Genomic DNA, 16852 nt, shown 5'->3' on the forward strand with positions numbered 1-16852 from the left:
AGGTCTGCTGGATCACTGCATGCTTGGGGAACGTGCCTCCCATCTCCTCACAACCTTTTGTGTCAAGCTGAGATGTGATTGCTGGCCAGGGCTTTGTCACAAGCTACTGCCATTCTTTGGCTACTATGCAGCCATTCTTTGATTGTTGGCACACATCTTTCACATTGGTGATTAAGAAATAATTTGAATCAAGATAGTTTTTGTCATCATAGGGAACTATGAATGTAATACAGCTTCTCACTTCTTCAGAGGTTTAGAAAACTGAACAATTTTGTATGTATTGGCGGGAAAGTCCATGAAGTTAAACACAAGGCTCAGAAGATAAGGGGCATTTTTAGTTGCAATAATTTACAATAGTGGGAATGTAAGTCTTTCATAGGCTTGGGTTACTCGTTAACATGCTAAGTAGGAAATTCCTCCAGTGCTGGCTTCTACACTGTGTAAGATTCCTGGCCAATTCTGCCCTTATTATAATAATCCACTTTGCTATTGGACCCGCTGAATAAAATACGCAGCCACTTGGCTATCAAACACAATATCCTATTTGCTATTTCTAAAAGGGTTATGGCTTTGTTTTTCAACAGTTTTATTTAGTCAGTTTTCTGGCTGTGCTTGGGCAATCTTATTTTCCAGTATTTTAATTTTGTTTTTCCATTTTCTTCTTCCTAAGGCTACATAAGCTATTATGTGTCCCTGCAGAGAGGCTTTACAAGCCTACCAGTGTGTGGCAGGGGTATTTGTGTGTCTTCCCCTTTGTTGCTGGGGACAAAAAAAAAAAGAAGAAAAAAAAAAAGTATTCTCTGTTCTGGAAAGTATTCTGATTTCTGTTGAATGATTCAGTGAACCCTACCTTATTAGAGAACCATAGTTCAAGCACAATTCAGAAAGATATTTAATCTCCTTAACCCACAGAAGCATTTCTATCTGCATGATAAAGCAGCTCATTCCAACATGCGAGTCATGAACACTTGAGTAATAGGTATACTGTTCTGCACTACTGAAGAATACTGCCAAATTTTAGGAAGGCTTAGTTCTGAAAGCATTTTACTTCATGCCCTTCAGCCCTTGTGTAACCATGAATCAAAGTGGAAGAATGCTTGCAGAATTTTATTTGTGATATATAAAATCCCTGTTCCATAACAGCCAGCAAAGAGGTTAAAACAGCAAAAGTTTCTAAAGGAATTTGCATGATTATTGAACTTTGGTACTTCTAATCTTCAGGTACAGTCTTATAATTACGGTTATTTTGATATGCAATATTGCTACATGTCTTTAATACTTCTGGCTGAAACAGGTTGGATTTTTTATTTTATTTTAGAACAGATTATTAAAAGCATAAAGGGAACCTCCTCCACTTAATTTACACGTGTAACTTTTCCTTAATAAAACAGGTCTCTTAGAGTAATTGCTTAAGTTTCCTATGGAGTCAGCAAAGGGAAATGCCTCAGAGGCATCCAGAGGGAGAAGCCAAGTGCCTAAGCACAATGGGGAAACCATCTGTCTGTCCCACTGATTCAGCAATATTGTTCCCCACAATAGATAATTCAAACAGAACTCACCTAATAGCAGAGCTGGTTGCATTAACAGATTTGATATAACAAAGAAATTGGCCCCAATGAAGTCAACTGCTAGTGATTAAGCACTTAAAATTAGATGAATTAACACCTGGCACTATCTAGGAGAGTTTGCAATCCACTCCTTCAAACTGGTAATTCAAAAGGATTTTTCAGGAGGGTAATTCACAGTAGGTACTAAACAGCTGATATGAGGAACACAGTATCTCAAAGCATTATGTAAAACCCAGAGATGAAAGTCGAAATTGGCCCAGAAACTCTCCTGCTTCAGCCATACACAGCTATAATCAATAGATCTTATGGACAACACTTTTATGGCTAATTATTATGCTGACTACAGAGAGCGAAGATGCACACAGAGCTCTGCAAGACACAAAGTTCCCCTGTGTGAAAGAGGCTGGTATAGGTCAGCAAAGATAAGCCAAGAAACCTACTGCTGTGTTTTGGGAATGAGGCCAGGTTCTTCTGCTTCACAGCTATGAGAATTACTTAAAGGGCATGGCTGGATGTAACAGAACAGAGCATGCTCTTGGAAACAGCGGCTGAATGTCCAGAAAGAAGCAACTTAAATTCAACTAGAAAAGCTTTCAGAGTTCAAGGCTCCAGCAACTTTGACATTCACAGTCTACTTCAATACTGGGAAATTCAAATAAGCTCAGGAACATTCTGGGTCACTGGACCACGATCACCCATGCTAGCAAGCTGATAGATTGATTCCTCCTCGCCAGAATTAGGGCTGTTTGAATTGGCACTCTCTGATGGGGCCACTAATGTGTATTGTTGCACACAGGGCCCTGACGATCTCTCTGAATATCTCCTGGGCACAGGGAACATGCAGATAATCCCCAAAGTGCAGCTTGTGGGCAACCGCCCTATTTGGCAGTCAGGATGGTTTGCTAGCACAGACACAGGCCATGCTGTGCCAGTTGGCCTCAATGCCTAGGAATATTCCCAGGCATGTTTAGTTTACTAATGTGGATGTAGCTGTTTCTGCACTACCCATGGAACACAACCATCTGTAATGATTTACGTATGCCATAAAATCAAAATACGTTGAAAGAAATTTCAGGGAAGAAATCAGTCTTTGAAAAGAAGGACAGCTGGATTTTAGGAGTAAAACTGGAATTATGGTTGGAATGGTCAAATCTTGACATTTGCCTATGCACGTGTTTTTTTTCTTTTTACCTTCTGAAAATACTATACACAATTATTTATTTTGGAATGCTCGTTTCCTTGACAAAGTGCAATTAATCCTCCTAGAAAACTGCACGTATGTACACTTTCCAAGTGTTCTTCTCTTAAGTATCTGGTGACAGTCATGTCTTTGGTAGCCTTTACTGGTGACACCAGTCTCCTGAGCCTCCATTTCCACAGTTATGGGAATGGTGGAGAATGACAAGTAGCTGCAGAAGGTACTTCTTCTCACTGTTTGATCAGAGAAATTCATGTTTCCACATTTATTTTTTAAATAGCCCTTTGCCAAGTCCAGAAAGTATACATTCTTATACTAACCAGTGCTAACCAGTACCAGTAGTTGGGATCAAATACACAGCTTTCTTTCTATCCGTGGGTTACTCACTAAATCTGGAAACCAATGCTGTAATTCCCTTACACAGCTTGCTTGAGATCAGGTTGTGAATCTGCATTGTTCTTCTAGCGCTTTGAAGATTGCTTTCTAAACTGGCACTAATTGTTAGATTAATTACCTGTATAGCTTAGGGTTTGCAGGAAACACTTTGCCATGAATTGAAGTTCAATTGTTCTATGTGCAGTATAAATAGAATGAATGCACTATTTCACTTACTTAATAGTTAGGGTTTTTATGTGTTTTTTAAGGAGAAAACAGATGGGTACAATAAAGCAGATGGGAAGACAGAAGAAAAGTAAGGACTGGGCAGCACAACATGGCTATTACAGAATCTAACAATTCAGTGTTCTCCCATCAGTCTAACTGTAGGGGTTTTTTTTAAGCAATATTTTGTAAAGGACAAATGGAACTGCAGCATACTTAAGACCTCAGGGAATTTCTCCCCTTTTTTAATTTGGTACCATAATATATAGTTTACCTGTTGATGATAACATATAACATTACTATACTAGACATCTCAAATATTTCTTTGTACAGTAGCATCATCAATCAGCTCTTTTCCTGCCATTCCATTTTTCCTGTGCGTTTTATGCTATTTCAATAATGTATAAGCTTCACGAGGCACTCATTTCTGCATTATCTGAGAGCTAACAGAATTCACTTACAAACGGGCTAAAAACTGATCAAGATGCATATGAATTTGAGATATTTGCGTTTTCAATGCATTGCCATTAGTCTGCATGAGACACAGTACTTGACTGTACTTTCTGCCTACATGTGTATTTATATGCTTCCAGAATGAATAGTAAAGCCTACAAATAAAGACTTACTACTCTGAAGGGCAAAGTCTACGTGAAGGGATAGTGAGAAGGTACTTCTCTATCTTGGACATGTAAGTAATGGTTCTGATTACTGTCCTCCAGTTTCAGGGGAGACTGTGCAAGATACCATCCATCAAGTTCAGGGAGCATAAATTTAGGTTAGATACAAGGAAAAAATCTCTTACAGTGAGGGTGGTGAGGCATTGGAACAGATTACTTAGTGCTGTGGTGGATGCCCCATCCCTGGAGACCTTCAAGGCGAGACTGGAACAGGCCTTGGGCAACCTGATCTAGCTGTGGTGTCCCTGTTCATTGCAGGAGAGTTGGACTAGATGGCCCTAAGTGGTCCCTTCCAACACTAAGGATTCTATGATTCTATTGCCCTGAGCTCTTTGCTTTATCCAGCTACCAGTGCTCAGTGCTCTGCAGCAAAATCAAACACCCACTGATTCCTAAGTCATCTTTTAAACTCTGCACACAAGGACTGTGAAATAGAGTTCATCCGTGTAGCGTGGAAAGCACTGACAGTGAGCCAAACATCAAGAAGTAGATAACAAATTCAACAGGTGCTAAAGTCAGTAAGTGAAGTTTGAGCCTCTATACTGAGGAGTCTTAACACCCTGTATAATGAATAGAGAGATGTAAGAACTGGAAAAGGGGCAGAGCACTTGAGTAGATGCCTTACTTCAGCTGTGCAGGTACTCTCCAGAATAAAGTAGCATTTGCTGCTGCATCTCAGGTGCCACCAGGTGTCCCTAAAGAATAATTTTTTATGGCATCCCCTCTCCCCTGTATATTTGCCCTTAGATAATGTGCTTGTGATAATGGATCACCTGAAGGCTGTTTTCTATAAAATTCAAATTAACACCACAATGGATACGTTTATCATTACAAGTACACTGCCTAGAATGACTGGTATAAAGGAAATACTATTAGGCTTGGACATTCTGGAAATAAGATATGTTCAGGAAGATTCTGTTTTCTAAAAATCCAGCCTGTCATCTGAAATCACTCATTGGAAACTGCTGTCTTCAGTCTTGTAGAGATCTTGTGTTGTTTCTCCAACCTGATATTTACTTCTGTTAATTTAATTAGGGTTTGTTTTTTTTTCCCCCCACATTTATTCTTTCCTATTACTGAACTCCTACATATGTGCAGTACTGCTGAAAAAAAACAGTTGCAGGCTGAAAAAGTCAGTAGGGAGATTACTGATTAGTCTCTATGATATGCTCTCAAGTTCTTGCATCTCTAAATAGACTCTAATTACAGCAGCTGTTTCCAGTCATGGCCTTACCCAGATGCTAACAGGTCACTGACAGGGTTCCAGGCACAGATGAACACCTCTGATTCATGGCCCCGAAGGACTGTTGCTTTGTTAGGAGGAATTTCAACATCCCCGTCAATTTCCATTGGCTTTGAATGATTATCTGTAAAGAGAAATACCCGAATAAGTAGTTTGCAAGATGATGTTAGGTCTGCATTAAAAACAGCTGGTTACCCATGGCTTAAACCTTAAAAGCAATGTAAATTTAATGTCCTGTGTTGTGTCACTGGTCATGCTACTCTATTTTCTTTTCTATGGTGATTCAAAGTTATGATATTTCCTCAAGATATAGAGCTTTCTAAAATATCCTGTATAAAGTATGTAGCTTTAGATATAAATAATTAGTGTTCATTTCAGTACAGACTTTCTTGAAGATGTCTTAAGTTAAATCAACCTAAAGTTTTATTGAAGTAGGAGATTGCCACATACATACGAGAAAAGATTTATGCTGTTCTTCTAAAAAAGCAGCAAATGGCACATTCATTTTCTTATACAGCATCCCATTAAAAGTGTGAGAGGCTACATATATGTAGGATATATGTAGTATGGGCCTAATTCCCCAAGTACAGCAGGGAAACAGTGAGCAATTCTCTTATGTGTACCACGATATATGCAGAGGGACCAACTGATGCATAGATATACTTAACCCACATACTGTGATTCTGGGGTTATTCAGACTGCAGTCTAAGCTACTTTGGTTTTATAAACCATTTTTATTTCTTTAAGAAAAAAAAAAAAAGTGAGTTTAAAACAATGAATTTCTCTTAGCGGCAGCAGTTCATACCAATTTGCATCGTGAATAATATCTGCACTCCAGATTTTCATTGCATCACTATGAATCTCAAGCTGCACTTCCTGGCTGCAACACAAGGTTATTATCCCCTGTGAATGAGACACCAATCAAGGGCAGGTAACACACTGGAACAACAGGCAGCAGATGTCATGTGCAGAACTGCAACCCATTTCACAGAAAGCACATCCAAGAGCAGAGAGCTGGCAGGCTGGCAGAGAGGCAGCCTTGTGTTATCTCATCAATGCCTTGGCCAGCTGATCTGCTCTGATTGATCAAAATCCAAGTTCTCAATCTGGGTTAAGTCTTTTAGTTAGTCATTCTTTAATCACATATGGAGATCCATAGGTTCACAAGTGGAATAATTATGCTCCTTTATTGCCACATGTTTATGGCATTTAGAATCAGCCATCTGTCCTGATACTCATGCTCCTTTGAGCTATTACCCACTGACTGGCAAAACAGACTGTGATGTTACACAACTGCCATCAGAAGGAAGATCTCCAGATTTCTACCCTAACCCATGCTTTCAACTACCCTGTTTTGTGCTAATTTATGCTGACTCATGCAAGTAGCACTTTCCATAGAATTTTATAGAATGGCTTAGGTTGGAAGGGACCTTAAAGATCATCTAGTTCCAACATGACTCTGCCATGGACTGGGGTGCCAACCACTAGACCATGCTGCCCAGGGCCCCATCCAACCTGGCCTTGAGTACCTCCAGGAATGGGGCACCACAGCTCCTGTGGGCAGCTGTGCCAGTGCCTCACCAACCTCTGAGTAAAGAATTTAATCCTAACATCTAACCGAAATCTCCCCTCTTTTAGATTAAAGCCATTCCCCTTTGTCCTATCACTATCAGACTGTGTCAAAAGTTGGTCCCCCTCCTGCCTGTAAGCTCCCTTCAAGTACTGGAAAACCACAATGAGGTCTCCTCAGAGTCTTTTCTTCTCCAAGCTAAACAAGCCAAACTCTCTCTAAGCCTTCCTCATAGGAGAGGTGCTCCAGCCCTCTGATCATCTTCGTGGCCCTCCTCTGGACCCGCTCCAACAGCTTCACATCCTTCCTGTACCAGAGGACCCACACCTGGATGCAGTACTCCAGGTGGGGCCTCATAAAGGCAGAGTACAGGCAGACAATCCCCTCCCTCTCCCTGCACTCCTCATTCAAAATATCTGTACTTCTGACCATACTTAATAACCACGGACTGGCTGCATAAAACTAAACTATTGCAAATGTCTGCTTGTAAAATCCACGTATGCTGAGCACTGTTCTTGATAATTCCCTATGTAAAATTAATACCATCAGGATATACTAGTACTTGAGATGCAGCCTGACATTAGCAGCTGGGAACTTTGAGAAGATATTCTGAGTAATCAGGGCAATACAGAGTAAAGCACTGTTAAAACCAACCCGGAGATATGGCCTCAAGCTCCTGTATGTCTTACCAAAGCAAAGAATCACCAGGTTTAAAGCACATATTGATGAGAAAAACAGCAGCATGGTAACTATTAGGCATTCATGTGTGTCCTGTTCACACTGTGAGTTGGAAGCTGGGGTTAAATCATGCAGTGAGATCTTTCAAGTGTTTTAATTTGAAAAAATTAAATGAGATATACTTCTACCATATACGATCCTACTGTTACCTGCCTGGCTCTAAAGGTAGAGCTGCTTTTCACTCCTGAATAAAACCAAATGATGGCTTGAAAGCAGCTTTACTCCAGGGTCTCGGAGTTGTGAGGTATTATCAGAACAAGGCCATCTGATATTTAGAAGTATTTTTTGTTCGTACATGGCCAGATGGAGAAATCTAGATATGCACTTTGAATGTTATTAATTATTCTGCAAAAAGAACAAACTCGTGACATGGAAAAAAAGCCCTCAGTCAAGTGATACTTGCATTAGTACATATAAGATTGAGTGGCCTTTGGAAACAATGAAATATCTGCACAATTGTTTTCTATTGTTTTCCACTAGCAATTTTGACACTACAGCTTTGATGGTTCAGGAAAAAAGGGAGAGAAAGATGAGAAATCCTTCAGAAATTGTTTCCAAATGTTCATTCTGTATGTCTCCTCTTCCTGTTTTTCATCATGTAATTAAGTAGTGATGTCAAAGAACATTCATATTTAAAGGATTACTCTTTCCAAAACATAAAATGCCCCACTGAATAAACAGAATGAATGAACATACTGCTTCAGGCTCTTTTCAGATAAACATGATTAAATTGTACTGAGTGCAGCAGACCTTCAAAAGTGAAAAAATTAGTCTGCATACTGGAGAACTGTGCTTAAATGTTAATACAAACTATTTTCTATTTCTCTATGGTTAAGACTACACTATATTCTAATATTTTTCTTCAAAGATATTAAAAATACAAAGTCACTGGAAAGTTATATGCCCTGTCCCCAAAATTGTGTCAATTTCTTTTAAATGTAATTTTAACATATACCAGTGAGTGATTTCAACTCTTTTTTCCCCTCTGCATTAAAACAAAAATAATGTACTTTTAAGCTCTTACCAGTGCTAGCCCTGACTTTTCACAGGAAATGATTTTTGAGTTAAATATTTGACAGGCCATTCAATGAAGTTGTTCTTTATGGCTGTACCTTCAATAAAGGAGTTCGGTTGAGAGCTTTTTTTTCCAGAGATTTATTTTTCTTAAACCCAACCCAATCCTTGCAAATATAATGATAAAAACAACAGTAAAAATATTTGAGTTGGAAAACAATCTAAAGCCAATTATTTTAAGCTAATTTTTAAAGCGACTCAAAAGAGAAAACATTACTCAGGAAGCAGCAAAAGAAGGTAACAATTTCCTTTACTTACTTATTTTAAGTCTGCATCTCAAACTGTTGTTAGATTTTTTCTGTGTCTATCTTAAATTATGTCTAAGAAAGAGCACACTACCCCAAATCATCCCCGTATATACTAGTTCTGTTAAATCCAACAACAATGGAAATTATGGTTCAGGAATTCTCTCCCATGTTTTTCATCAACACTCTTTCCTACAAAGTAGGTCTCCCAGCTTCCACCTTACTCATTCTATGTCCCATCCTAAACATCTTCTGATCTTAATCTTATTCTAAATGTTTTGTCTTAACCTACGCTCTTGCCGTATCTTTCATCTTAGTCGATCCTAGACTGAACACTCTCTAAACACAGTGATAAGGGTGAAGGTAAGGCTGGATACTGTTTGCCCTGTGTAAGCAATAAAAAGGAAGAGCATGACCTTATTGTTAATTCATTTACATAATTACCTTTTCCTAAATTTACCATAAATGAAGGAAATATAAGTGTAAGACTATTAATCAGACCAATGCAATAAACTGCCAGTTAGATCTGTTATTTCTAGTGGTTTCTGATAACTACTGAGAGAGATCTCTTGCAGTTTATTTAAACAGGTCTGATAAAGGGTGAGAACGTCAGTTTTGCAGATCTGTATGCATCTCCCAAGTATGCATACAGTATCAGCCTGCAGTTGTTGATATCTCGCTGATATCCTCTGAATGACTCCAACAGAAAGGTTATATTCCTCCCAGAGCAAGGGAGGCACACAAAGAACCATCTGTCTCTATATTTCTCAGGAGCTTCTCCCTAAAATTTCCTTCTCCTTAAATTGCAGACCTCACCTCTTTGCTCAGGATGGTGAACTGGCACAAGAGCAGCTGCCAATGAGATGTGCCAGCTGGCCAGGTACTCCTTGAAGACCTTCTGTCTTCCCACTGCCATGGCTCTGTTAACCTATCTGCCTGGCAGGTTCTTAGCCATGTTCATGCTTTGAAATTTGCAGTTTAATAGCCTATGAAATTTCACTGGACAACACCGATGTAATTTTCTTGCATCCTGCTCCATGCAGATATTGGATGAGATTAGGTCATACATGATTTCTCCACCTGAAGACTCTAAGAAACATTCACAACTGTTCATGAAACTACTTCTATTAAAAACCACTGTAAGAACTATGACTTTTAATAACATGATGACAAATCTGAGAGATTGAGGGTTAGAGTGGTTACACATCTGAATTGATCTGAAAGGCTCTCATTTTTTTTAACACAATAGCATACATGTTTCTTCAGATCAGAGAAAGTAAGTCTGAGAAGTTCTGCATTTGTGATGATCTGATATTTGGTTTTCTACCTTCAGAATTTGTTTACTGAGACAGAAAGAAATTCTCCAAAAATCTTTACCAATGATCAGAATGAAAGAGTTAACAACAACAACAAAAAGTCAGTGGTAGATAAATTTGAAAGCGCTTTCATTTCTGCTTGTATTACTGCATATATGAAATAAGTTCAACTTCAAAACAAAGGATCAGCTGGAAATACTAACATTTTTCACAGATCTAAAACAAGTAACATCTTGGAATTTTTTAGAACTTTTAACATTGCTTTCTCAAAAGAAAAATGTTTTTTAAATCATTTCAGTGTTAACTGGGGGAAACCATTCTGTCTGACTGAAATTCCCTGAAGAAAAATCTGGTTTGAAAGCATTTTTCTCACTGACCCAGGGAGGAGTCTATTCAAGTCAAAGAGAAGAGAGAGACTGATAAAGGCATCTACACTGCAGAACAAAGAAAATCTGTTACATGACAACAGTCCTGACCTGTTTCTTGTCTAAACTAAAGAATTCTTGCGATTTCCTACAAAACCTGCCACACATGTTCCTCCAGAATTTCTTTTGAAAATTATAATGTACTTACGTTTCATTTCAGATGTTAACCAATGCCCTAATATGGCTTGCACACACAAAACAGAACCATTAATCACATCTGCTCAACAATGTTAGCACAGCCATCAAGATTTAGTTACACCTATAGGTATATACACCTAACTTTAGATGTCTAAGACATGAGCTCAGTCTCTGTCATCAGTAAACAAAGGTGAACGTGGAGCTCTTAGGGACTGACTGTTTCCATACAAGAACATTCTACAGGAGGTAGGACCTTCACAGTTATACTTGCTTGTATGACTAAGCATGTGGCATTAAGTAACAAAGCAAGGAATTCTCTCCTCTGTGCCTTCAAAAGAAATTCGCTGTTTCCAAACTGCTAGCAGTGGCTCATACAAGCTTCTATCCAGTTTTTGACTATTTTGTACAGGAATGGATAAGTCAAACTGCTCCAAGGACCTTTGCAGTAAGACACTGGATCATCATAGGGTAGTTAGCGCTCAGTGCTGTGCTCTGGTCATGCTTTAATTATACAAATACAGCTTGCAGGGCCCAGGCTCTCAACCCACCTCCTACCTAGCTTGGCCATAATGACCAACTGCAGCTGCAGCTTCTCCCAACTTTCATCATATGTATTAAAGCACCTATTAATGAAATCTACGGATAGCCTGCTCCAAGGAAATTGCATACAGCTCCATTTCACGACACTGGTTTCAACTTGCAATTCTGAAGATATTTGAAGTTTTTGCATTCTAAGAGATGGTATTGTGAGAGAAAAAGTGTTGTCTAGTCAGAAATCTTTCTAGAATTATCCCATCCTCTTGAAATTATTCCCCTCAGTTTTACCACCTTAGAGACACCAACTAAGTACATGAGGATTATTCAAAATCTAATCTACCCCAGCAGTGGAAAGCAGCTGCACAGGTTGGCTTACTTATTGCATGTGCCCCATTCTCCTCTCCATTCACAGTGGCTTCTCCGTTCTTTGGTGTGTTCTGCTGGGAAACAGCAGTCGTCGTTGTTCCCGCTGTTGCTGCCGTTGCTGCTGCTGCTGCTGCTGCTGCACTGGCTTGCTGCTGAGCTAGTTTCTCTCTGAATGCTTGCTGCCGGGTCTGTACAACATCAGGCATCACTGCGTCTATCAGAGACAGTGACTCTATTGGCCTGCCATCAAATACTGTACCATCCTGCAAAGAAAATGAGCAAAAGTAAAATTGCAAGCTCAGGATCTTCAGCACTAAGGCTGGTAAAGAGGCAATGTTATAAAGAAACAAAACAAAACCACGTTGCGTGAGGATACTGTCCTGTGAAAGCATAATTTGTCCAAAATTTACACAAAAATCGGGCAGCTAAACTCTTTACAGACACAAAAATATGATGTTGTGAAAATATATTGTCTGAATTATAACAGGAAGTTTACTTCATTTAGTATTTTGAAAAGGAAAGAATAATGGCCAAAGTCATGACAGAGCCAAACGGTTGAATGGTTTGCGTTGCTGCACTAGCAGTAGCATATGAATGGAAGCAGTAGATGAATAACGAACCTCAGACAAAATAAGATGTATATGCAAATTCACTGTTTCTTTATACCACATTCATCAGCCCAGCAGCACCAGTTGTAGCTGATTGTATGGGACTGCTTTACCACTATTATTCCCTTTTTTTCCCCCTACTTTCATTAACAATAGTTACAGATTTCATTTTGATTTCTGTAAATTAGGCTTCAGGTTTAACAAGCAATTGAATTAACCTTCAAAGGCTATTTTTTAAGACTTAATACAGACTTAGGTCAACAACTGCTTTATCTACTTAGCTCTGCTTCACTTTCACTTTCCTATTACCTATTATCTTTTGAAAATGATACCAGTAACTGGTGAGGAAAAATAACAGTTTGGCTTAGAAGTCTGCTTCTCTTGGACTGTCCTTTGAATTACATCTTACAATTACGTTATTAAAGTATTACATATTTGTTTCCTAACGGGGAAGAAAACAGAGAAAAGAGTCATTACAGAAGACACAAATAAGACCTCTTTCTCCTCAACATTTTTTATGTAAATATCTCTATAGACATTTATTTGAATCCTGGCTCAAGTACTTGCTACAACTTGAAAAACAAACGTTTGCCAATGGATTTTGGCATCCTACATTTTTAACTATAAAAATGCTCAGTGGAATATTTCCACGACTGTCTTCACACAAATCACAAACAATACTTTAATTTTATGCACACTAATTTATAAACTCAGGATTACTCATCACTTTGAAGTAATACACACAGTATATCTGTAGCCACTACTGGCACACAGACTTGAGGAAGAGTGGCTTTTGTTTTGCTTCTAACTATATAATCAAGCAGAATTGAACCACTTGGAGAGAAAAAATAAATCACAGCAGTGACAACACATGTATTTTTAGATTATTCACTCAGAAGAGGTTAATTCTGAAGCTGGATTCACAGGAATAGAACCTTACACCTTTCACCTGAATTTATAGGTGCTGTTCATGGTTAGAAACATTCTAACTGTGTAGATCTAATATCAGGCACAAGGCCAAATGTTAAGTAGCAGCAAATTGAGAGAGATTCCTCACACTGGTTGTTATTACAACACCATCAAAGTGCAGCTTGGCATGAATGTCAAATGTCACTGCCCCAATTAAAAAACACATATACAACTCTTAAATGTGGTATTGAGTCATAAAAATAAAACCATACAGATAAAAACAAATGGATTTCCAAATCATACAGTACAAACACAGCCTTTTCTCTATTTTATATTCCTTTGTTCTCACCCACGTTGTTCACATATGACATTCAGCTACAGAGGAAAAAGCAATAGCCTTTTATGCATTAATATTAATACAGATCTCTGACAAATACAGCTAACTGTGGTAAATATTTTGTAATGCAGCACTTGCTCATCTGTCATGCTCCACTCCCTCTCAAAGTATTGCGCCATTTTAAGGTTGGCAGGGCAAAAACATTGGCTTTTTCCTACGTGCCCTCTTTGTTTCTCCTTGCAGCTCAATGAGAACAGAGACACTTTGTGGCTGCTCACACAATGCACACAGACAACCAGTGATCCAGCCAGGATGAGAATTTACACACACTTGTTTTGGCATGTCTGTGCTATGATGGGATGGTGCTCAGTCTCTGTATGATCTGAGCCAAAGCCACTGAAACCAGAAGAATCTCTCCAGTGATCTCTATGGACTGTTATCAGGTTCCTCATGGCTTGCAAACAGCAGCGCTAGGTTCTGAAAGGCAGCAAAGACTGAAGTTTCAACCTACATTGCAAACTTTTCCTGTCAAACTCTGCTGTCACCTTGAAAACACAACTCTGTAAACACAGACACACCACCTTGTTTGCTGCAGGAATCTCTGCACCCGCTCTGTTCCCTTGGGTAGTGGAAACACTGTAAAACCCAAACAAGCAACACAGAGGTGGCTTCGGTGCCACAGCCAAAAAGTGAAACGTGTACCTCAGAGCTGCCTGGCTCTCTGCTGGGTGGGGCAAAACAGGGAGAGCAACAAAAGGAAACTGCATCAACGCAATATGAGGATGGATGGTGGGTGTGTGTTTTTGAGATGTGTTCCTTGGTGAGCTCCAGCACGCTGGCTGGCAGTGCCCAGGAGGGGTATGAGAGGGGTGCTGGGGGTACTTACTTCGTTGATGCTGATCTCAGCCTCCACATACTGGAGCCCTTTCTGGAGGATGGAGATGAGTGCAGCAGGTGGCACTAGTGTTCCGTTGATGTTGGACTGACTGATGTGGCTCTCGATGCCGAATGTGAAGGCCGAGTGGGAGAAACCTGAGAGCAGGAAAAGGAAGCCATGACATGAAATCTAAACGCACCGGCCAGATACACCTTCATGGTCTAAAAATAATTCTGCTTCAAGATGCAAAAGACACTGCAGCACAACTGGGGGAAGGCTGCTACAGAAGCTAAGGAGAGCTGTGCCAGCGGCCCTGTAGCTGCCTGTGCACAGCTCTGCACATCTCATGGGTAGCAAGCATCACTCCAAAACATGTATGCACGCACAGGAGAGTAATCATGGGAACCAGCCAGCTGAAAACGAAAACACAAACATGAAAAATACAAGTCAGCATGAGGGCACGTTCAGCTAACAATAAAAATAACTCAGGTCTTTATTTTCCTGTCTATGTTTTCATGTCAGTGCTTCCTAAAGTTGAGCACTTACACCCCTGCCAGCACCACTCCCCAGCTCACGCAGGGGAGCTGTGTGCTTATGCAAGGGAGAAGTTTAAAATCCACATTTATTGCTGAGTGTAATACGACACGCGAAGCACTGCCATTAAGCATGAATCAACAGAATGGCCGCTCCTGCAAACCTGTCTTCTGAAAGCGAACAGCAACGGCAAAAGTAATTAATTGGGATCTGTCAAACTGCAGATGAAGAGCCAATTCAAGAGCCCTCCCTTCAGCCCGATGCTTTTCTCTTCACTATTTCATTTTCTTTCCCTTTGCCATTCCATTTTTGTCACTGTCCTAGAAAGAATTGGTCGTGACGCTGTAAATTGAAGTGTATTTGTGGATGAACATTGAGGCTCTGCAGCCGAGTGGCTGGTAGGGCTGCTGGGCATTGCTGTCTGGCCTGGAGGCCGCAGACCCACGGCCCAGGCAGTGGTGGGGGAAGGGAGCACAGGATGTAGATGTAACCGTAGGAACCCATTTATCACCACACCGTCTCCAGAGCATTAATCTAACATTAAAAGCCTTGGGGAAACCACCCATGCGCTGTCTCAAACAGGAAGAATCTTAGCAGTCTCCGCTGACCAGACAAGAGGGAAAAAAAAGAAGAAAAAAGAAAGCAGTTCTCAAATGAAAATACTTCCGTTAAATATAGCTTTGCCTCTTCCCCTTGTCAACAGTAGTTTCATTTATAGTTCTGTCCGTTAAGGGATTTCCCCTCTGTCACTGCAATGTCCGATTGTGTGTGGGCTGGCGGACAGGATTTTGGGCTCGCTCCACAGCACTACTTTCTCTCCCTCTCTCAAACTGTTTTCAAGACTCTTTTTGCAACCAGCTCAATTACCATCATAGACAGACAGCAAAAACAAGCTAAGAAACAGAATGCCTCCCACATGTGAAAACCAAGGTACGTATTTCTCTGTGATTCTCTCCCCCTACGCACTTCAATTTGCCACTGCTTTTCTTCTCCGCCAGCCTCTATCCTTTCCTTTCCCTACCATACTTCCCTTTCTTAGCACTCCTCCATTTTTAGGAATGTTTAGGACACTTTCTAAAAAGTGTCAGGTCAATCAAGAAGAAGTATTGTGTATGACCACAAGCATGAAAACAAAGCATAGGGAAAAAACACCTGAAAAACGGCAGTATCATTTATCTAATCTCTGGTCCCCCTTTACCCTGTCTCACCCTTTATATCCCGGTCTAGTTTATGAGCTGCTGGACCTCCTGCTGCATCCAAAATAGATCTGCAGGGCAGTGTTTTTGCCTTGTTATTTGTTTTGCAGAACATCCAAGCACATTGCTGGGTACCACAATAAGAAGGAAGTCACTCAGCACACACAGCTTGAGTCAGAAACCTAGGGTTTGATCGCTGAGCACTGAAATCTCTATGTATATATAAATATAGGGCATGCTATTAATCAGATCCCACTAAATGTATATTTATACGAATTTAAATTAAACAACAACAGTAATAACACATTCTTGAAAAGCAGTGGACTTTAAAAAGCACGAGAGATTAATCAGCCAATCTACTTAAAAATGCAGTAGATGCAGATAATTAAGCTGTTGTCCAGAAGCACTGAAGTTCCCTCAAAAAAAGCTAGTTTGAGAGCAGGCAGCTCATAATTTTGTAAAGTGGTCTCTGATTTGATCAAAAGGCAGACAGAATAAAAATGGCAAACAGTAAACATCCATAGAAGATAGTAAGAAACAGAAAACTTACTGTGGACCTATAGCAGCCTTAATTTTAACTACGACTTCATTACTGCATACAGTATCCTGCAGACCTTTTTGCTGACTGCTGTCACATCTCATTTCAAGTCACATTGTTGCCAGCAGACAGGTTAACATGGCACACAGCTAACCTCT

At 39.9% G+C, this 16852-nt stretch overlaps 1 protein-coding gene across 6 annotated transcripts in view; it reads right to left on the reverse strand.

Annotated features, from left to right (window-relative positions):
* The window catches only part of TBL1X (transducin beta like 1 X-linked), a 197631-nt gene that overhangs the window by 21506 nt on the left and 159273 nt on the right, over window positions 1-16852 (reverse strand). For 5 of the 6 annotated variants that reach the window (XM_085212619.1, XM_085212629.1, XM_085212608.1 and 2 more), the window contains 3 exons: window positions 14436-14581; window positions 11706-11958; window positions 5278-5410 (listed from right to left, as the gene is read on the reverse strand). In XM_085212619.1, coding sequence (XP_085068745.1) covers window positions 5278-5410; window positions 11706-11958; window positions 14436-14581 — 532 coding nt within the window. Of the gene's footprint in view, window positions 1-5277; window positions 5411-11705; window positions 11959-14435; window positions 14582-16706; window positions 16728-16852 lie in introns of those variants that run through there. The other variant, XM_010726686.4, reaches the window with a different exon arrangement.

The sequence above is a fragment of the Meleagris gallopavo genome, chromosome 1 (assembly GCF_905368555.1).
Source record: "Meleagris gallopavo chromosome 1, MGAL_WU_HG_1.1, whole genome shotgun sequence".
NCBI lineage: Eukaryota > Metazoa > Chordata > Aves > Galliformes > Phasianidae > Meleagris > Meleagris gallopavo.